The 22,981-nt window shown below is 38.5% G+C and overlaps 2 protein-coding genes across 9 annotated transcripts in view; both read left to right on the top strand.

Moving 5' to 3' along the window:
* LOC126965443 (cytochrome P450 4C1-like) overlaps positions 1 to 16,589 on the top strand; it is a 29,265-nt gene extending 12,676 nt beyond the window's left edge. For 2 of the 3 annotated variants that reach the window (XM_050809063.1, XM_050809062.1), the window contains exons 2-10: positions 2,474 to 2,632; positions 4,843 to 4,952; positions 6,069 to 6,159; positions 6,529 to 6,720; positions 9,293 to 9,654; positions 10,918 to 10,986; positions 13,311 to 13,479; positions 14,324 to 14,494; positions 16,367 to 16,589. In XM_050809063.1, coding sequence (XP_050665020.1) covers positions 2,485 to 2,632; positions 4,843 to 4,952; positions 6,069 to 6,159; positions 6,529 to 6,720; positions 9,293 to 9,654; positions 10,918 to 10,986; positions 13,311 to 13,479; positions 14,324 to 14,494; positions 16,367 to 16,524 — 1,470 coding nt within the window. In that variant the 5' untranslated portion in view covers positions 2,474 to 2,484 and the 3' untranslated portion in view covers positions 16,525 to 16,589. Of the gene's footprint in view, positions 1 to 2,473; positions 2,633 to 4,842; positions 4,953 to 4,976; positions 6,160 to 6,528; positions 6,721 to 9,292; positions 9,655 to 10,917; positions 10,987 to 13,310; positions 13,480 to 14,323; positions 14,495 to 16,366 lie in introns of those variants that run through there. The other variant, XM_050809064.1, reaches the window with a different exon arrangement.
* The window catches only part of LOC126965438 (P protein-like), a 234,307-nt gene that overhangs the window by 173,075 nt on the left and 38,251 nt on the right, over positions 1 to 22,981 (top strand). The gene's annotated exons all lie outside the window — the stretch shown is intronic.

Below are 22,981 nucleotides of genomic sequence, written 5' to 3'. Positions count from 1 at the left end.
TACCCGAAAGATAATCATAGATTCTATTATTAGTATGTCTTATCTATCAAAAACATTTTTAACATCGGGATCTCCTCTGTTTCTATAATATCTCTGCGTGTTATTATATAAATGAAACCCAGCGCAGAAGATTTTTGTAAAATGAGCACACTTACCGGGTGGCTGTTGGACCTCAATGACATATCTTGCGATTTTGAAATAAATTCAAATTACTTTTAACAAATACAATAGTTTCATAAATATACAGACATGGCATTGTAAGAATTTTATATTCTTTAAAATACGGCTTGCAGCTATCTGTCATTTTTAATTTAAAAATGGCCCTTAAGCATCTCTTTTGTGTCTTAAATACAGCTTCACTTTCAGCAGAATTACCCCAGAATATTAAACAATATCTCAATAGCGAACCACATGTCCATCGTGAACCGTCAGTAGGACCGACACGTTTCCTGTTTTACCCAACATATTATAAAGTGCAAAGGAGAATTGCCTTAACTTAGTACAAATATGATTTAAACATTTCTTCCAGTTTAACGTAGAATTAATTTTCAGACCTAAAAATTTTGTTACATTTACCGCGTTGATAGTTTTACCTTCATAATTTACATTCAAAATATACGATGTTTTGCCTCTGAGCTTTATCATTAAATTCGTTTAAGTTGATTATGAGTTTATTACGACTAAGCCAACTTATTCTTCTATCTTGTGTATTCTTAAAATTAATAATAAGGTCATTTCTGGTTTTGTTTGCAAATATAACAGTACTATCGTCAGCAACAAGACCATATCATGGTGAGTTACATATTTTGGTAGATCATTGATATATATAATAAATAATAGTGGGCCTAAGATACTTCCTTGAGGAACGCCGCGTTGAATTACTTTCAACAAGCTTATTATATTTCATATCGCCTATTAAAATGTCGTCTTAAATGTCCGAGTGGCGTATTCGGTTGTTTACAGGACGTCAAAGGCGAAAAAAAACATCGTTTTAATAATCTTAATATCATAAAATTGGAACAGGTTCTCGTGATAAAACTCAAAGACCGGTTCTATTATGTTATGTATTTATGTTATTATTGAACAATGTTATCAATGTTCTTATCTTGTGTCTGTTAAGAATCTTGACTTACATTTGGATCACGTATCTATAGTGTAATAATATTCGTCGAGTGGAATTTTTGAAGATATACTTCTTTAGGCGCGTTATGAAAAAATGATGAGAGTGAAATTTTAAGATGCGCGCGCATCACTCTAACACAAAAATAACAGGCTGAAGTTGGTTCCTAAAATTTTCTGACGTTTCATGACATTTTTTTTTGGTTTCTTCGTCCATAATTAGGATAGGCAATGGGTTCAAGCCTGTACACTATAACATAAATTATCTTTCCCCAAACTAGGTATAGCCTGTACTATGGGTACAAGACGACGATATATTTAATACAATAATACTTATTTGAACATACATAAATACATGTAAACATCCATGACTCGGAACAAACATCTATATTCATCATATAAATCTTTGCACCCACCGGGATTCGAACCCGGGATCTCTAGCTCAGTAGACAGGGTCACTAACCACTGGGCTTTATGGGTCGTCAAAAGTAATAAACATCAGTGTGCGTAAAATATACATATAATATTATTTTGAGTCGTGGTAGGCCGCAACATGTGTAGACTTGCGCCCTCTCACCTTGAAAGCACCTAAAAGGCGGCAGGAGCAGCGGCTGATGTGGCTAAAAAAGGGGAGTAATATGCGTCTTTTGGATAACCAAATGACGCAAGAAATATCTACCCATCAGGGTAGATATTTCTTCAATTTGGAGTGGGAGACTTTGGGATCGTGGGGTCGTTCAGCCCGAACCCTTATTAAAGAGTTGTCCCGTGGAATTATACATTTGACGGGTGACCCCAACGGCCGTTCCCAATATTCAGTCTATCTCCGGTTGTGGCCTACTTGAGATAAAAAATCGTAACTATCGTTGACTTTTCTGTCCCAGTAAACTTATCGACGGTAACTCATCTTATCAGTACACGCTGTCTGTTAATGGGACGACGTATAGCTTACCAGGCATAGAAGTTTGTATGGAAATTGCAACAGTGAACTGGCGATAATAATGACTTAACGGGTATATTGAGACAGCTTCAGATTATTGATAGATATTTACTGACAGTAGAAGGTAGTAATTTATCTCTATCTGTGGATAGTATATTGGGAACGTCTGTAAATCTAGCACGTACCTTTTGCCATAGAATATGATTGAAACAACTTTGCCAGCTTCTTGGGCAACTTACCTGCAGACTTTAATGCGGTTTATTATTTATAGTTCCACAGTTTCATTTTTATTGTATAGTAAGAAATTAGTTTTATTTATTTTATAATAAGTTTTTTTATTGAAGACTATATATTTAGATCGTAATTAAAGTGTTATTATTTATTTATTAATATTTGTAATTAATTGTTTTCCAGTAAACGGAGCAATGTTGTGGCAAATAGGAGTCGTGGTCCTGATAATTCTACTGATAAAATATCTGCTGCGTCATGAGCATTCCTCACTCACCAAGCTTCCTGGTCCTCCAAGGCTGCCCATTTTTGGAAATACCCTCAGTATCGCTTGGCTTACACAGGGTAAGAACATTGAATTAGTTATTTGAATTGCGAGGATTTCACTATCCGTCCTGCTTACAACGCTCGCTTCTTCAGTACCAGCTTGTTCTATTTTACCGTATCCAACGAAGATCGGCTTGAATCATCGACAATAGTGTCATATCGGATCGGCTTTATTATTTGGTGTTGCGTAGAAATGTGGGTTCTCTTTGGAAGAGAAGACATACGAGCGTACATGAGAACTGATATTAAGTGATCACCACCGCTCACATTCTCTTGCAGCACCAGAGGAATAACAAGAGCGTTGCTGGCCTTTAGAAAAGTGTAGTATTTTCCTTGAATGTTACACATTTAAATCAAACACTTTTTGTAGGATTAAGACGCGTGTAATTGTAACCGACAAATGATTGCGAAACTGAAGTGGGTGTGGGCAGGGCACATATTTCGACGGACAGATGGCCGTTGGGGCAGTAAAGTCCTCGAATGGCGACCACGTACCGGAAGACGCAGCGTTGGTAGGCCCCCCACAAGATGGGCCGACGACTTGGTCAAAATCGCTGGAATACGTCGGATGAGGGCAGCGCATGACTGATCGTCGCGGAGATCTTTGGGGGAGGCCTTTGTCCAGCAGTGGACGTCTTCCGGCTGACGGTAATTGTGTCTTACAATTAGATTTTACATAGAAGTTACATCTTTAATGTTATTTTAGCTAACTTTTATTACCTAAAACCTGGGATCTAATAATCTCTAAATTTAAACCCAAAACTACAAATATAAATCCTAATCCTGTAGATGGAGCCACAGCCAAAGAGTTTAACAAGATATACCAAAATTTACGACCCTTGCATACTCGACCGGTCGGCTCAATTGGAAAGAGCGCTTGGAGAGGTCGTGGGCTTGCGTCCCATCATTCATAAATTTTGGTTACAAACTTAATTTGAATAATTAATCGCAGAAGTGAGGTATATCACTTTATAAATAACAAATTGTTAAGCAGAACAATTAAGTTTATACCCCTTGGTAACCCCAAAGAGGTCTCACACATTTTACCCGTTGGAACCACTATTTATTTTTATACCTAGTCTTGCCATAAATACTGAAATAAAGGAATAAAAATGTTCTATTGCAAATAACATTTATTACTTTACAGTGTTACTTTTATACATAAATATAAAATAATTTAAAATATAAAAAGCTTATTCGAAGTAGTCTCCATTGGCTACAATACAGTCCCTTAATCGTTGAGGCCAGTTATCAATAGAAGCAAGCACTCTTTATAAAAATTCTTCACTGCCAATCGTGGGATTGTTTTAGGAACTTCAAATTACTCTCTAAAACTGACCATAATGCTGGAAGGACCATTTGTTGTTTTTGAACATGGTGTTGTTAAATGGCTTCACTACCTTCTTAAGAATGGTATCTTGATACACTTATGCCAATGTATTGATACCCTTTTCACAAAAGTATGGCTTAGTCACTTCCTCATCCCACCAAACCATCACTGAAGTCGGATAGTGCCCACGTTGCACTCTGTCGACTAATTGGGAAGCTTCCTTAGAGCTTTAAGCATAAATACGGTCATTTTGTTAGTTAAAATGTTGTTCAATTGTAAAAAGTTTCGCATCTGTAAACAAAAGTTTTGTGACTCCCTTTGCGTACCGCTTCAGTAGTTATTTCGATTGTACAATCCTATTCTTTTTTAAATATCGGTTAAGAATTGACCAGTTCGTCTCTTATAGGCTGCAAGTCCTAAGTCATCTACTAAAATACGCGACACGGTTCTAGGTGCTATCTTCATCTCCCGATAAAATCTTTTACTTTCGGACAGGATTTCCTTGAATTCTTCCCTTACTGCTTTAACCACCTTTTTCTTACGAACACTACTTGGACGGCCAGATCTTTTTCCGTCAAAAACAGAGGAATTCTCATTGTACCTATTAATAGCCCGGTACACAAACATTTTACTAATATCAAGCGTATGGAAGGTTTTAAAAATATCTACTTTGTGTAATGCAATCGCAGCGATTCGGTTCTCTTTATCATCCCACTTCATTTTAATATCGCAAAATATTGTACAATGTATTGGCGCCAAAACTCAATGAACAATCATAAAAATGACAGATTCCAAATTCAAATGTAATATTTTGTTTATTTTTAATTGTAACAGTATTTATGGCAAGACTAATAAGTACATAATGACTAATCGAACTAAAAGGAATGTATTTTTTCAGAGCAAATGTTTGAGCGGATGGTTGAGTTGCAATACCTGTATGGACACAGAGTTGTAGTAAAAGTATTCAATAAATATGTTTTACATCTATTTAACCCGAGGGATATCGAGGTTAGTATCGGTATGGTATGGTATAGGGGCTCCTGTTTCCGCAATTAAACCACAAGTATGGGCCCATTTTGCGTGCAGTATTGGCCAGTTACTCCAACCAGCCCAGCTCCAGCCAGAAGTTCAAAACATTCCTGGGGTGTTCGCAGACTTCCTGGAGCAACCTCGTATTAGTAAAGGTTTTTGCCCGTTGGTTGGCCACCCCCGCACATTCCAGGATAACCTGAGTGACCGTTTCGCCCTCGGCAAGACAGCCTCTGCACTTAGAACTGTATTTAAGGGCGACTTCAATTATTGCACGCCTCTCATAGGTAGTGCTCTACTCCCGACGTGTCAAAAAAAGCAGTTTTCTCATAGTCAAATGGCTTGTTTTATTTACATAGTACTTACAGGTTAATATGAGAGCACGTACCAAGTCAAATAATCTGTGAGGTAAAATATATAATAAAGTATATATTATGTCAGTAACAATTATTCTATTTAACAAAGTAAATAATAACATTTAAAATAATCTTTTATGGATGTCCGTGTGTAGGTAGATAGGTGTATGTGGCGGGGAAATTGGTCGAAAAAATTATCGTGCCGGAATATTTTTTTTTATTATCTTAAGTCATTTATTTGTCATTTAATTGTACTTCACTGTCACTTCTGTAGGCACGTGTGTTGACAGTGAACTCCTCCTAAACGGCTGGACTGGAATGAATTTTTTTGTGTTTGTACAAGTGGATTCGAGGATGGTTTAGATTCTCAATTCAGTCCATATATTATTCTCCGGCCTGTGTGTATGTTAGTGAAATCCTACTAACGGCTGGACCGATTTTTTAAATTTAAGACGTGTACACAGGACAACGTCTGTCGGGGCTGCTAGTTATTTATAAAAAAAACTATATTGAATAAATGAATGAAAACTTTATTAATAATAAACACACAGAATAAAAGAATAAGTAAAAAAGACTTACATAGGAAAAAATAATATTTAAGTATAAATAACACAAAAAAATACAAATAATATATTATGTATAATATTATAGTGACTATCTATATCTATATATATTTTTATATATTACATCGATTCTAGGCGTTAAAAAGTACATTGATTGAAATTTCTTCTACTTTCAGGTTGTGCTGACACACACCAAAAATATTACAAAGAACAAACCGTACGAGTTTATGAAGCCCTGGCTCGGAACTGGCCTTTTGATTAGTTCAGGTAAAATTGGGCATAAAGAGAATAGGGACGTCCCCTGGGCAAGGGTGACTGTCGTAAGAGGCGACTATGGGAATTTACCAGGATACCTCTTCACAGGATACCGGCTAGATTGTGGGTACCACAACGGCGGTTATTGCTTCCGTGAAGCAGTAATGTGTAAGCATTACTGTGTTTTGGTCTGAAGGGCGCCGTAGCTAGTGAAATTACTGGGTAAATGAGACTTATGTCTCAAGATGACGAGCGCGGTTGGGGGCGCTGAGGGGCACTTCATTCTAATGGGCAGAGCGTATTAATTACCATCAGCTGAACATCAAAAATGTAGATTTCATCAGTGGTTGCATGTTTTAATCATTTTCATGAATTGGACAGGATCGAAATGGCACAAACGTCGTAAAATCCTGACACCAGCATTCCACTTTGACGTCCTGAAGAGCTTCGCGAGGGTTTTCGTGGAATCAAGCCGGTTGATGGTGAACGAGCTGATACAGCAGCTGCAGAATGAAAAAGATGTGCTAAATGTGTTGCCCTTCATCAGTGATTTTACACTTAGTACTATTTGTGGTGAGTAAAATTACTTATACGACAGCCATATTTGATTCAATTACCTACGAGGGTGACACTTAAATGTTTTTAGAACTGGCCACTTGTAAACAATTTAATACAAACTCATTGGCGTGTGCATTAAATTCAAATTCAAATATTTTTATTCAAAATAGGATGTGATATCATTTATTGACAGTCAAAAACTACCACCCATTCTTAAACGAATGCCTCAGACCTGACTACACTCAGAGAGCATATTCCACAGGAAACAATTACAAGTATTATCGATAGCATGCCCGGACGAATACAAGCTGTCATTTTAGCAAGAGGGGGCCACACTCTGCTTTTTTCAATGCTTTTCTGTTTAATGAACAGATACGCAACGAGCTGTTTAGACTCTGGGATCATTTTTCATTAATTCGATCGAAGTGTAATAACGAAATTGACAGAAACTACTTTTTGTTTATTTAGTTAATGTATTGTGATGATACAATCTACTTAGAATTATGAAATGATCTCAAGATGCCAGCGAAACAGGTAAAAAAGTGTTTTAATAGAAGAATAAGTTTAAATTTTGAAATTGGAACTCATTTCATTATCAACTAATGAGTAGGTACGGTACCTAGTATATATTTTATTCATTTATCTATTGTTTCACGATTTGGCTACAAATTGAAAATTGTCTGTCACGTCAGCGTGGATTCAATGCGAGAAAAAATTCGTGCATAATTATTTTTATGGCGATGTCATTTAACGGCCGTTTTCAATAACAAATCTATCCTTAGTTTAACTTACTAGAGGTAGACAAGAGTTTCAGGGCCAAGGGTGTCGGGCCAGACTCGTCCGGCACAGAATGCAGGCCTGAAGTAGCGCCGCTGTGTTTCGCATAGGTTAGTGTCGAGGACCGGAGATCGTAAGCTGAATAAAATAATAACAGGCCAATACTTTTTCATAGGTATCATTTTATTTAAAAGATGGACAAATTTAGCTCATCCTATTCCAACTGTAAAAGTGGAGTTCCTCAGGGAACTGTTTTGGGTCCTTTGTTTTATATTAATGACTGAAAAAATAACTCAACACGATTCTCATGTCCTTATAATTTAATTTAATATGAATTGAACATTAACTGTAACTTGAAAAATATTATTCATAGCCAATGATAATAATGAATTAGTTTCGAATTTATTGCAAACGAAGTATATGCAATTTTGTGTAAAAGACGTAGACAAACTGATCTTAATATTAATTATACTGGAATAAATATTGAAAAAGTTGACAGTAATATATTTTTAGATGTTATTTTAGATAAAGACCTTAATTTCTCTGATCACATTGATAAAGTATGCTCTAAAATTTATAGATTTGTGTATGTCCTTAGAAGATTGAGGAGAATGGCTTCCAATAAGTTATCTTTAATGGAGTACCATAGATATGTCGTGTCAGTAGGTACTCAGATACGGTTTTCTCATCTGGGGAAATGGCACAGGAGAACATCAAGCATTTGTTGCTACAAAAATGTATTCCTTGTATGTATGGAGCTGGTTCGACCTAGTCATGTAAAGACTTATTTAAAAGGGTAATTATTTTGACATTGCCCAATATTACAAAATTTATTGAAGTAGGCGTTACTTTGCGGAAATCCATAATCATCCAAATGTTTGCGGGATATTGGCGGAATTAAAACTAAGGAAAACTCAAAAGATTTGGATTGCCAAATACGTATATATATATTTGAAGCATGTAAATTTGTAAAACAATATAATCATTTATTTAAAAGGGCCATTAAATTGAATCCTCGTTTCATCAGATTACCGGATAGACTGGATTATGGCCAATGTCCCAGAACAACATTATACCTAGGTATAGTAGCTACGCAATGTATATAAAATTATTTAATCATCTACCTCTAGAAATAAAAAACTTACCTGGACTCCTGTTTAAATGGTTAATCGACAAAAAATTTTATAGTGTTAAAGATTTTTTAAATTTTAAGTAAACTTTTTGCATGCTAATTAGCCGAATAGAAGACACTACAATAAATTTAAGATCTATAATGTATACGGTATTCCACGCAATAAATAAATTTCAGTTCATTTTTCACTTCAAATAAAATCAAGACAGCGTACTTGAATAGTCTTCGAAAGTTACCATATCAATATTATATTTACGTGGAAGCAATACACGCCTAAAAAATGTTTTTTTTTATAAGTATTCATCATAACACATAAGAATTTATTAACCATACTGCTTCCATACCTAATGCGCGTGCGGTAAGAAAATTTCTAAAACAAGCAGTAACGAATGATTACTAAAAAGAGAAGGTATAGGCACTGGTGAAGCAATAATAATCTTGTTAGTCTTATGATATATGATATTTTATATTATGATTTACATATGCTACATTGATGGCCAACATTCCCAGAATTCATGGTATCAGATCTATATTTTAAAATTTTATGACGTATTTCCTCTGCTCCATGATGTGATGAGGTTTTTCTTCTACTCCACTTCGACTCAACCTTATCGGTGGAATTCTATTGTATGAGCTTGTTGCTTTGTGTTTAATGTCTTTAAAAATATTTATTTACAGAAACTGCAATGGGAACAAACTTAAATAGTGTTGAAATTGACGAAACTAAATTGGAATACAAGCAATCCATTCTAGACATCGGAACTCTAATAATGATGCGTTTAACAAGATTTTGGTTGCACCCCGATATAATATTTAATAATCTACCGATTGGGAAAAGATTCAAAAAATGTCTTGAAGATAATAATTCATTTACGGACAGAGTTATAGAAGAGAGAAGGAAGAAAAGGAGAGACACAGAAGTAGAAGTTAATGGTGGTAGAAGAAGAATGATGTTGCTTGATCTATTACTTGATGCTGAAAGTAAAGGTGAAATCGATTTAAGCGGGATAAAGGAAGAAGTGAATACGTTTATGTTTGAGGTGAGTGTAACATTTTTTTGTGAAACAGAGTAATAAAGCAGGATGTGGGTCCTTTGATGTTCCTTGGTCAGTTCCTCTGAAGAATTACGAGCGTTACCGGCTCTTATGATGTTTTTTTTTAGATAGATAGATAGATTTAGAAAATTTATCGTATCTCGAAGAAAGTTAGGTCCCCTGTACATCCAGATGATTTTACCAGTGGGAGGATCCTTTGCACACGATGCCGGTTAGATAATGGGTGCCACAATGGCGCCTTTTTCTGTCGTGATGCAGGAATGTGTTAGCTACGGAAGTACTGGGCAAATGAGATTTATCATTTAATGTCTCAAGGTGACGAGCGCAATTGTAGTGCCACTCAAAATTTTTGTGTTTTAGCCTCAGCCTGAGCGGCACTGCATTGTAATGGGCAGAGCTTATCAAGTACCATCAGCTGAACGTCCTGCTCGTCTCGTCCCAAATTGTCATTAAAAAAATCCAGATAGTAAATATGTAATCTGCATGTTTTATGTTATACTAGCTGACCCGGCAAACGTTGTTTTGCCACATAAAATGTATTGATCTTGTGCTTGCTAGTTGATAAGGGATGGCGCTAGTTGTATTCATTAGTAACAATCACACTTCATTTATATTTTGTATAATTCACACTATAGTTTTATAAATTATAGCCTATTTGTTACTCTGGTGTGTAAGCTATATTATTGTAAAGTTTCATCAAAATCTATTCAGTAGATTTTGCGTTAAAGAAGTTCAAACATACATCCAGACATACAAACTTTCAAACTTATAATATTAGTAGGATTAGTTATAAATACTATGCCAGACCTTGGCATTGTGGCTAAGATGTCGATTAAATATTGTTGTAATGGCGTGGGGCGGGTCGTTCGCTGCCCTAAATATAGCAAAGGGAGCGATGGCTGGTGAGTCATGCTCGTAAACGAAATTAATCCTATCAACCTGAGAACAACATTAGAACAAGTATTTGTGCCTCGTGTAAACAGCAACCTACCGCTCCGCAAACCTCCTCCGCAAACCTCCTCCGCTTAAACTTGACATAGTGTTGTAGTACAACTATAATTACTGCAATAAATTCCTGGCCATTGCTTAGTCTCACAGATTTTGTCCCATAAGATAGGTTTCCACTCCACTCAACTACGTGCGGTCCAAATATGTAGATATTAATTAAATATAGTTTAATAATTCATCCATAAAATTTAATAATTCATCCATAATATTTTCCATTAATTTCAACTTAAATAATTTCAGGGTCACGACACCACAGCAATGGCGTTAACGTTTGGCTTGATGCTGTTAGCTGACCACGAGGAAGTGCAGGTAACTATAATATTAATATTACATAACGATACGAAAATGTCGCACTACGCGTGCGTAGCATAATTGTAATAGGAACAAGTCATAAGTAATGGTACGATGTATAAGAAAGTGGTTACGTCAATATAGAATTAAATGGCTAGGAAAGAAGCCATGTGGAAAGTAGGTGTAATAGTAACATAAGTAGTTGGAAAAAGTTGGGAAAGAGATGGCAGAGAACTAAATTCAACATTTGGATACTAAATGTTGCAGAAGTAGTCGAAAAGAGTTCTAACGTTCTCTTTACACCTTATAGCATAAGTGACATTATTGATTTTTGTTTTCTCTATTACATGAATAAAGGCTTATATTATTATTATTACTACTTTTACCTAATGGTGGTGCAAGCAGAGCAGGAATCTCTAACCATCCTTCTCCACATTTGCTGTGGACTTCTGTAACATCTGGGAGCTGTGCTCTAATCTAAATACCGTCGCTCACAGCTGGAGACGGCGAAGCCGGCACTGCTTTCTTGATCATCTTACCTCTCCTACGGGTATGATCTGAAATACTCCTTAATTCCGTGGGTTTGTTGTGTGCATTTTTATCAAGGAGGATAACAGGACGTAGACTGCGATGACCATCCGCAAATCTATGCATGCCTGTATAGAGACCACAGCGGTAACTGACCAGCTTCTTGAGCACATGCAAATGGCTACAGATTTCGTGTTGGGGCAAGTCCTCATCGCAAACATAATAATTCTTCGCAATTGCAACGCATATCACGCCTAATGGCTACTATGGCTATACACATCCGTCATCATCACCTTCCCTTACCCATGGATCAGTTGTATATGGTCCAGGACACAACTGATAACAGTGAAATCGAAACTAAGCAGTCTACTACGCTTAGTGACCATAGCTGCTACTGGATGCATGAGAACCACTCCATCATCTGCGCTCGAATACCTCTTGAATCTTAGACCCTTAGATCTAGTCGTACAGGAAGAGGCAAAGGCTACTGCCTTAAGACTAAGGGCAAACGGTCTATGGAAACAAAACACAGAAACCACTCACTCAAGAGTCCTAAAGGGATATCCTAGTCCTATCTTAAACGAAATACCACTTCTTGATGCACCCATGGACAGAGCACTGTGCTACCATGTATTCGATCGAAGGTACGATATTCGACTTAATGCGGAAGCAAATGATAACTCTGGCATCAACGATGTCAGAATATATACAGACGGATCCAAATCCATACACGGCACTGGAGCCTTCTCGAATGACCTAAATATAAAAATATCAACAACACTAGACAACCTAAACACAATATTTCAAGCAGAATGTATTGGAATCACTAAATCAGCTCAGACGGTAGGAGCCAGAGATGTCAGAGACCTTAACATAAAGATAATCTTAGACATTGCATCCATAGTTCAGACGCTACAAAAAAACACCATAACATCTGTCCTTATAGTGAAATGTCATAACACTCTTCAATCTATCGCAAACCAGAAGAGAGTCATTCTGCAATGGATTAAAGGACACAGCAACTGACTGGGCAATGATGCCGCAGATGAACTAGCCAAAAGGGGATTCGAAGCTGTAGCATATGAACCGGAGCCACTGCTACCCATACCTCATGCTCAAATTAAAAAATGGCTACGAGAAAAACGGAATAATTCCACCTAACAGAGTGGAGAAACAGCAAAGGTTGCAGGCAAACAAAGAATGTGGGTCCGGTGTCCCCAAAGAGGTTCGCCCGCAACCTGATGAGACTACACAGGGACAATACGCACAATTGTAGGTGTAGTCACCGGTCACTGTCCCTTGAACAAGCACCTGTCTATCATAGGTGTAACAGACAGCCCCTTGTGCAGAGGATGCATGGAGGCAGAGGAAATGCCAGAACACGTGCTTATGGAGTGCAGCAGTGTGGCCGAACAATGGATACAAATATTCCAATCACCAGCATCGCTTCCGGATGCCTGTAGAAACTTAAAAATACTTCTGGAATGATCTGGGCTGGTTGAAGTAAGAAGACATTTTAAAAACGCACAATTGCCCAATCAAGAGGCTAATGTGTACGCTGGGATCCCTCCAGCTACCCATTGCCATTTCGTCTAATTTCTCCAAAGTTATAGAGTGGATAAAAACGACCACTTTTCTTCTGTACATAAATTAAATTATAGATATATATATATAGCGTCTGTCCATACTGTACCGCTTCTTCGTCACTTATTTCTTGCCAAGATGTTCTTACTCCTTTTTTACTAAATCTGCCTACGGTTTGGTTTATCATATTATGTAAAATTATGTGTTTATGTATATAATATAATTTGTAGGATCGTATACACGAAGAGTGCAAAAGTATATTTGGTGATTCAATGCGAACTGCGAATCTAAGCGATTTGGCTGAGATGAAGTATTTGGAGGCCACAATAAAAGAAATACTGAGGCTGTACCCTAGCGTGCCCATAATTGGGAGGATGATTGAAGAAGATTTTATGTTGGGTAAGATAATTTTCCATCTATTATCGAGTAAAAATAAGCTATCGAATTTCTACAACGACACGATGATTGGTAAAAGGTAATGTAAGGATCTGGTTACTTATCTCATATTGTAATAGTATTTCATTCCTCCCTACTTTATACCCGTTTTTACAGCGTATATTTAAATTTCCAAAAAAACTGGCTTATGAGTTATCACAGTACGCATTAATGAGAAAAAAAAACTATTCCTCGAAATCATATATATATCAAAGACAAAATTTTGTTCAATTCACAACTTCATTAATAAATCGCTAGTTCGTCGCCCCGCCCTACTCATTTACCGCCACCACAATCAAAAAGAGTGTTCCGAAGAGCTGTTTCACCTGATTCCTGCCGCCGAATTCCAATTTCGCACGACATGCCACAAATTAGGATAAAATCCCCACCATCTGTATTGTGGCGGTCCTCCACAGTGAGCTTCTCAAGGAGCTTTCTTCCGTACTACAAAGCTGTGGAATGAGCTTCCTTGTGCGGTGTTTCCGAGACGATACAGCATGGGATATGACAAAAAAAACGCTTACAAAGTGTACGCGCCTTAGAGTCTGGCAACGCTCTTGTGATTCCTCTGATGTTGTTAGAGAATATGGCCGGCGGTGATCACTTAACAGCAGGTGACCCGTTCGCTCGCTCGTTTGCCTTCCTTTTACCATAAAAAATGTTATATTTATTATCTTATACGTTGGTACATAACGTGCAGTATCTAACTCTTATTTTATAATGTTGTAAATGAAAATGCAATGAGTTTCTTTCAATTCATCGGAATTCCAAATAGTATGTCTTCTATACATTTATTTAATATTTTCAGATGACATTCAAGTGACAAAGGGTAACGAAGTTGTACTTCACATCTATGACCTACATCGTCGCGAGGATCTCTTCCCTGAGCCCGAGCAGTTCAGACCAGAGCGGTTTCTCAGTGGAGAGAAGATGAACTTCACCTATGTACCGTTCAGTGCTGGACCGAGAAACTGTATAGGCAAGTTTTTTTTTTAGGAGAAAAAGTTAAAAGACGGACGTTCACGTAGGAAGTGAAACACGCTAACCCTAACCTATTTTTTTGTAAAGCACAATATTCTGGGCATATACATGAAGCACAATTTGGTTTTCGATCCGTCTAAAGTGTAATCCTAACCGTTAAATACGCCGTTCAGTACTTACTATACTGATCGCAATATACCAGTGTTTACGTACTTTTTAGACCTTCGATATGGTGTCTTACGACCTGCTGTGGGACAAATTAGAGACTTTTGGTGTACCTGAGGATTGCAATTCACTTTTTAAATATTGGTACAGACCAATCAAGTGAGATGGGCAGGGTGTCTATCTGATGAGTATAGAGTTAACTGCGGTGTAGGACAGGGGGAGGCAACTACTCCCTTCCTTTTTAATATTAATATAAACCAGCTCGTCGAGACGCTGAGCAGCAATCATGTCGGCTGTAGTATTGATGATTTATATTTTAATAATATTAGCTATGCAGACGACATGGTGCTGGCTAGTCCTTCGATAAATGGTTTAAGAAAAGTGCTTTTCACGAGTGAAAAATATGTAAAGGTGCATGAGTTAATGTACAATGGTAAAAAGAGGGAAGTAATTGTGTTCGCGCCACATAAAAACCTGTATAAACGATTTTCCTTCTGTATTGTTATATGGACAGGAACTAAAAGTAGTTGATAAATTTTAATATTTAGGTGATATTCTGACATGTGCACTAAATGATGATGAGGAGTTAGAACGGTAGCGCAGATCGTTGGCATGAGGGGCAATATGATTGCTTGCAGGTCTGTTCGAAACGCAAAGGAAGTTAAGATTACACTCTATAAATCGTTTTGTCGATCCGAGCTGTCAATGCTCTGCGTGTTCATATAATAAATAACATCTTAAGAGTGTTGTTGAGGCTCCCATTGTAGTCATAGGAAATATTTGTACGGGAGCAAGTGGACGGCTTCCAAGCAATCACTCAAATGCAAAAAGCGTGTGTCGATGCTGACACGTCTCAGACGAGAGTCGACAGTGCCAACGGCATTCTGAAATATACAGCCTTCTGTTTTGATTGTGCATTACAGAATCATTGGGTGGGAATAACTTTATGGGTGGATAAAATCTTTATTTTATGGACACTTTTGTGCATCCACCAATAAATTAAGCAATGTATTAGCATAAGTTACTAACAATACTAACATAGATAATTATTAAAGCCTCTAGTAACTAACAGACTAATAAATTATTGATATTACCTACTTATCTGAAATAAAGATTATTATTTTAATAATTGCGCTCTTCAAAAACTAGATTCACAAACACCTAATAAAAGGGCGTCAAAACTGTGTGACCGGCGTTGTATATACTTCTGAATGCAGTAACTTATACAGATAAAATTAAAACATTCATTCAAATTAACACCTTATGTGGTGTCAGTAATGTTCAAAGTCTGTTGTATACGCTTTTATTAAGCTAATTGATTATGGAACGAGATGTGCAAAAGAGACCGACGTCTCTTTCTCTCATTTCGTCGGCGATATATTTTGTTTTAGCGGTAATTGAAATATAATTATTTAGCAAAATGATTGAAAACGTCAAGTTAGTTACATAATTTTGTTAATTTAAAGGGGCACTTACCTGAAATACGATACTCCATCCTTTTTAAGTTTTGATATGCACATTTTTTCACTGAACACTTTGTTATTGCGTGGCGTTGTATTCAAAGCGCGGTCGAAACACAACTGAACGAAGACTCTGCCTAATAGACGCGTAGGCAGAGTATTGCTTCAGACAATTTTTGAGCGTGATTGTGAGTCAAATTGTTTATTGTACGTGAGTGATAATTGCTTATTGATTTACTTCTCAGGTCAACGATTTGCGATGCAAGAGATGAAATACATGCTGAGTGAGATGATTCGCCACTTCAAATTATTCCCCACTGTCAAGAACTTCAAGCCCACTATGAAAGCCGACCTGGTCCTCCGAACCGATGATCCTGTCCGCATCAAGTTTGCTCTGCGATGAAGAAACACTGTAGTAACCCTAGAGTTTTATATAATAAATAATAATGTAGGTGTAGTATTTCATAATATATGTGTTTACCTTTTACCTCTTACCTTTAATATTCACTCGAGCACAATGTGTATTTATTTATTTTAAAATTATACTTCTTTTGGCGCAAGGAAACATTATCAGAGTGATATTTTACGACGCGCGATCACACCGTCACGCAAATTTGACACCCTGACATTAACTGGTCAACTCAACCATTTGTATCATACTTCAGCTCTAAGCCTCTTTTAACTCATATGCCTACTGAACCATAACCAATGGACGAGAATTAAATAAATTTCAATAATTATAATTTACATACAAGTTTTAAATTAAAAAAATCTCTCTTGTTGTATAAGAATAATTAATGTTATTTAACTTAATTATGTTGTATTATAATATTTTCATTGTTTGTATTTAATACATTCTTTATTACAATATTGTTATTTCTACAAACATAAAATAGCACAAAGAATAAAAAAAATAAGGATGTTTGTTTAATTACGTCAAAGAAAAATAACTTAGTGCGTGCATTCTTAAGTACACACACACACTTTTATATTTTATTTAGAACCTCCTTTAATATTACTATTTCCTTACATCTATACATTTAGGTATTCCCTTATAAATTGCTATGAATTAGTATATTGTGCTAATATTTCAAAGTCCATTTAATTACCCCAGGAGGGTACCGGCTCTTGTAGAGCCGGAGAATCCCTCCCCGAGCATTCGCGCTCGGGCTGCCCCTCGTATTCTGGGGAGGGCACAGTACCGCGTATGTCACAGGACAAACAGGGCAGCAACACCACGGCACCCCGCTCCACGCTTAATGTGGACTTTTGTAACATCCGGGGAATTCACTCCAACTTAAACGCCGTCCACCACCACCTTGAGACGGCGCAGCCGGCCTTGTGTTTCCTTACGGAGACGCAGATATCTCGACCTAGCGATACGTCATATTTAACGTACCCCGGGTACAAAATTGAGCATAATTTCATGCCTCATGCCGGGGTATGTGTGTACGTTAGGGAGGATATCTGCTGTCGCCGTCTCGGCAATTTTGAGGGTAGGGGCCTGTCTACTCTCTGGCTCCGCGTAGATTTAGAGGACCGCGTCCGCATCTATGCGTGTGTCTACAGGTCCCATAGTGGTAACGCAGAAACGGATCACCTCATGGGCTGCGTTCAAGCGGCATTTGATGACGTGCTTGCTCAGATCCCCTCCGCTAAAATCGTAGTCTTGGGTGATTTCAACGGGCACAATGCCGAATGGCTTGGATCACGTACCACAGACTACGCAGGGCGATCTGTGCATAATTTTGCATTGGCGTATGGTCTGTCCCAATTGGTTGAGTCGCCGACGCGGCTCCCGGATGTGGATAGCCACATGCCGTCCTTATTAGATCTTCTGCTGACTACACATCCCGATGGTTACCAGGTCTCTGTCGACGCCCCTCTCGGAACGTCCGACCATTGCCTGGTCAGGAGTGTAGTGCCTATCCGACGCCAACGTCGCAGACCACCAGCGACCCGCCGCGTTTGGCACTAGAAGTCAGCAGATTGGGATAGGATGCGTTCCTTTTTTGCATCCTACCCTTGGGGCAGGGTTTGTTTCCTTTCAGATGATCCTAGTGCCTGCGCCGTTGCAGTAGCCGATGTGATACTGCAGGGCATGGATATTTTTATACCAAGCTCTGTAGTACCGATCGGTGGCAGATCACAGCCCTGGTTCGATGCGTCAGTTAAAGCAGCATCTGACTGCAAAAAACAGGCGTATCGAACTTGGGTTGCGGCGCTGGGCTCAAAGATCCGAACTGCAAAGTTCTGAAGAGGAAATATAACCGTGCCTCCAGATTTTTTAAGCGGCAAATCGCCCGTGCGAAATCGAAGCACGTCGTCAAAATTGGCGAGCAGCTTTCCAGTTACCCGACAGGAACACGCAAGTTCTGGTCGTTGTCGAAAGCTGCTCTTGGTAACTTCAACCAGCCGTCCATGCCGCCGTTGCACATGAGGAATGACACCCTGGCCCATACGGCAAAAGAGAAAGCCGATCTCCTGTGCACTCTTTTTTCCTCCAACTCGACTCTTGACGACAACGGAAAACACCGCCGACCATCCCGCGGTGTCAGAGCTTCATGCCTGAAGTACAGTTCCGACAGAAAACTGTTAGGCGAGCTCTGTTTTCGTTGGACGTCAGGAAGTCGAGCGGGCCGGATGGCATTTCTCCAATCGTGCTTAGAACGTGTGCCCCTGAGTTGACGCCGGTGCTAATGCGTTTATTCCGGCACTCTTATTCAAAAGGCGTAGTCCCTGATTCATGGAAGTCAGCCCTTGTCCATCCGATCCCAAAAAAAGGAGACAGTTCGGCTCCGGCAAACTACAGGCCTATTGCTATTACCTCCCTACTCTCCAAAATTATGGAGAGCATAATTAACCGCCAGCTCTTGGTAAACCTTGAGGGTCACCAGTTGATCAACGACCGGCAGTACGGCTTTCGCCATGGTCGGTCGACTGGCGATCTTCTGGTATACCTAACACACAGATGGGCGGCGGCTATTGAAAGCAAGGGGGAAGGCCTGGCAGTTGGTCTGGATATAGCGAAGGCCTTTGATCGTGTATGGCACAAGGCGCTCCTCGCAAAACTTCCATCATTTGGGCTTCCCGAGAGCTTATGCAAGTGGACCTCCAGCTTCCTCACTGGGCGCAGCATACAGGTCGTTATCGACGGTTATTGCTCGAATCCCAAGCCCGTGAACGCTGGAGTGCCTCAAGGCTGTGTGCTATCTCCCACGCTGTTTCTTCTGCATATCAATGATATGTTGGACACCGCCAACATGCATTGCTATGCAGACGACAGCACTGGTGATGCCGTATACACGGGCCATGCAGGTCTCTCTCGGGAAAACGTCGACCAGTGCCGGGTGAAACTTGTGTCTTCTATCGAGTCCTCTCTCGAGAAGGTCGCGGAATGGGGTAAGTTGAACCTTGTCCAATTTAACCCCCAGAAGACTCAAGTTTGCGCGTTTACCACTAAAAAAACCCCATTTGCCGTATCACCGCTCTTCGAGAACACTTCCCTTAAAGCCTCGCCTAGTATCGGAATACTGGGTCTCGAAATCTCGAGCAATTGCCAATTCCGTGGACATCTGGAGGGCAAAGCCAAACTGGCTTCAAAGAAAATGGGCGTCATAAATAGAGCACGGCAATACTTCAAGCCGGCCCACATTCTAGCGCTCTACAAAGCGCAGGTCCGGCCTCACATGGAGTATTGCTGTCATCTCTGGTCTGGCGCACCCCAGTATCAGCTCGATCCATTTGACCGCGTGCAACGCAGAGCAGCTCGAATTGTCGGGGACCCAGTACTCTGTGAACGGCTGGATCACTTGGCGTTGCGTAGAGACGTCGCTTCATTGTGTGTCTTCTACCGCATTTATCACGGGGAGTGTTCCGAAGAGCTGTTCAACCTGATTCCTGCCGCCGAATTTCACCTTCGCACGACACGCCACAAGTTACGATATCATCCCCACCATCTGGATGTGTGGCGGTCCTCCACAGTGCGGTTTTCAAGGAGCTTTCTTCCTCGTACCACGAAGCTGTGGAATGAGCTTCCTTGTGCGGTGTTTCCGGGACGATACGACATGGGTACCTTCAAGAAAAGCGCGTACACCTTCCTTAAAGGCCGGCAACGCTCTTGTGATTCCTCTGGTGTTGCAGGAGAGTGTGGGCGGCGGTGATCACTTAACACCAGGTATCCTATTCCATAAAAAAAAAAAAATCTACCTTGTTAGTGACAATATTATTCCATTTTATTGATTTATTTTTTACGTCTCGAATTTTTTTGAATATATTTGGATTTTTTTCTCATTATCCATTCACTGCAGCACGCACTATGCACTGCTATTAATATATCCTTGCTGTCCTAGCGGATTCAATAATTATTAAATCTAAGTATATTCATTTATCTAATGATTCCATAACAGTTTAGCTAAATGAGCTTAAAGCCTCGCCTAGTATCGGAATACTGGGTCTTAAAAACTCGAGCGATTGCCAATACCAAGGTCATCCGGAGAGCAAACCCAAATTGGCTTCGAAGAAGTTGGACGTCATAAATAGAGCACGGCAATACTTCAAGCCGGCCCACATTCTAGCGCTATAGATAGGTTCGGCCACATATGAAGTATTGCTGTCATCTCTGATGCTCTGGCGAACCCCAGTATCAGCTCGATTCATTTGAACGCGTGCAACTCAGAGCAGCTCCAATTGTCGAGGACCCAGTGCTGTGTGAAAGGCTGGATCTCTTCGCATTGCGTAGAGATGTCCCTTTATTGAGTGTCTTCTATCGCATCTGTTCCGAAGATTTGTTTCACCCGATTCCAGCCGCCAAATTCAACCTTCGCACGACACAACACAAATTAGGATATCATCTGGATGTGTGGCGGTCCTCCACATTGCGGTTTTCATGGAGCTTGCTTCATACATACTACAAAGCTGTGGAATGAGCTTCCTTGTGCGATGTTTACGGGCCGATACGACATGGGTACCTTAAAAAAAGTGGGTACACTGTGATTCCTCTGGTGTAGCAAGAGAATGTGGGCGGCGGTGATCACTTAACACCAGGTGACCCGTACGCTCGTTTGTCCTCCTTTTCCATTAAAAAAAACTGTAGTATACTTGCAAAAGTCACTATGAGATTAATTTAAAAAAAAGCGTGTGCGTCTCGGGACGCCTTACAGAAGTGATAACTTAAACTAATCTAAGTTGAACTATTTAATATTGAAATTGTGTAACTTGACAAAAGTTAAGTTTTTTACTGAAATTTTATGTATATTAATATGATAATGTAAGGAAAGGTTATTAATTAATAAAATCTTTTATTGATTATATAATATATTTTATTCTAAGTTACAATTTAAATATTATGTACATTAGAATTTTGTCTATTTACATTATTAGTATTATTATTTAATCCTATATAAATCTCTGCACGAACGTTCTAAATTGTTTTTACGTTTAAAATTCTTGTTTGAAAGCTAAATTCTCATTACATTTCTCCACATATTATTCTAAATCACTTTAGTATAAAGTAGATTCCACATTTTATAACCTAGGTTCTTAAGAATAATTGAAAGCAAATAATATGAACTTAACTGTTGCTACTACTAAATTCTGACCGGCACTACAATTGTTATCGTCACCTTGAGACATAAGATGTTAGGTCTCATTTGCCCAGTAATTTCACTAGCTACGGCGCCCTTCTGACCAAAACACAGTAATAGTTACACATTACTGCTTCACGGCAGAAATAGGCGCCATTGTGGTACCCATAAACTAGTCGGTATCCTGTGCAAAATAACCTGGTAATGGTATTATTTCGGTGAAGTACATTTTGAGGCATAAAATTAAAACTTATAAGACTTAAAACCTATAATACGTGTAATAAGGTGCATTTTAATTAAAGGTTTTAACACTACTTCAAATATCTTCAATTATCTAACCAAGTTATATTTTGGAGAATCGGAAACAATTCTCAAACTAAATTGTGTTCCCATTACAGTTATACTTAATTATCTTTCATATAATAATTTATTTTGTAATATTTTAATTTGCAGCAAAACCAGCGAACACGTGTGGGTTTGTTTATACGACGCGAACCATGTCTGCTGCGTCTAATTATGAACACCTTGCATAATTTAATACTGATAATTCCTTGTAATGTCGATCGAAATTCCATCCTCATTACTGCCAAATAAGACTTGTTTATTAAGTTATTTAAGACAGCTATTAACGATATAAAGAAAATTACGTTAACGTAAAAAATAGTAAACGTTTTGTCTATAATTAAGAATCCATTAGATTTTTTACTTGCCAGTTGCCTAACCAATAAATAGTAGTATGTACCAATAAAAAGGAAATCTACCATTTACCTACGTAATAATAAAAATTTGTAAGTACTGATAAAGTAAACATAAAATAAATTAATCCCAATCGTATGATATAAGAAATGTTTTCTGTATTATAAAATAATAATAATATATAACATATGAGAGAAAAATAATATGAAGCGCCTTTTGTTATAAAACTGAGAATGTTATCTCATAAGATACCTTGGCTTTTCCATGTCAATATCAATTTTGCCACTCGAAACAGCGACAGTCCGCAAATATGTGTTCTCTGGCCTCATGAAATAGTTGTTTAAATCAGGCAGTTCTTTTGTCCCTGCTTATTTCAGGCCTATTTCAGTTCTGCCTGTTTTAAGTGAAATTTTTTGAAAACCTATTGCTTAAGCAGCTACTAATGCATTTTTGTAAATTATTGAACAAAAGTCTAGACTCATTGAACATATCTTTGACGCCTGGGAAAAGTCACAGGATGCATACAACATTTTTTGTGATTTGTCCAAAGCATTTGACTGCTCCACCATATAACTTTAC

The sequence above is a fragment of the Leptidea sinapis genome, chromosome 7 (assembly GCF_905404315.1).
Source record: "Leptidea sinapis chromosome 7, ilLepSina1.1, whole genome shotgun sequence".
NCBI classification, from domain to species: domain Eukaryota; kingdom Metazoa; phylum Arthropoda; class Insecta; order Lepidoptera; family Pieridae; genus Leptidea; species Leptidea sinapis.
Note: the sequence above shows the minus strand (reverse complement) of the source record. Positions and strands in the feature narration are given on the sequence as shown.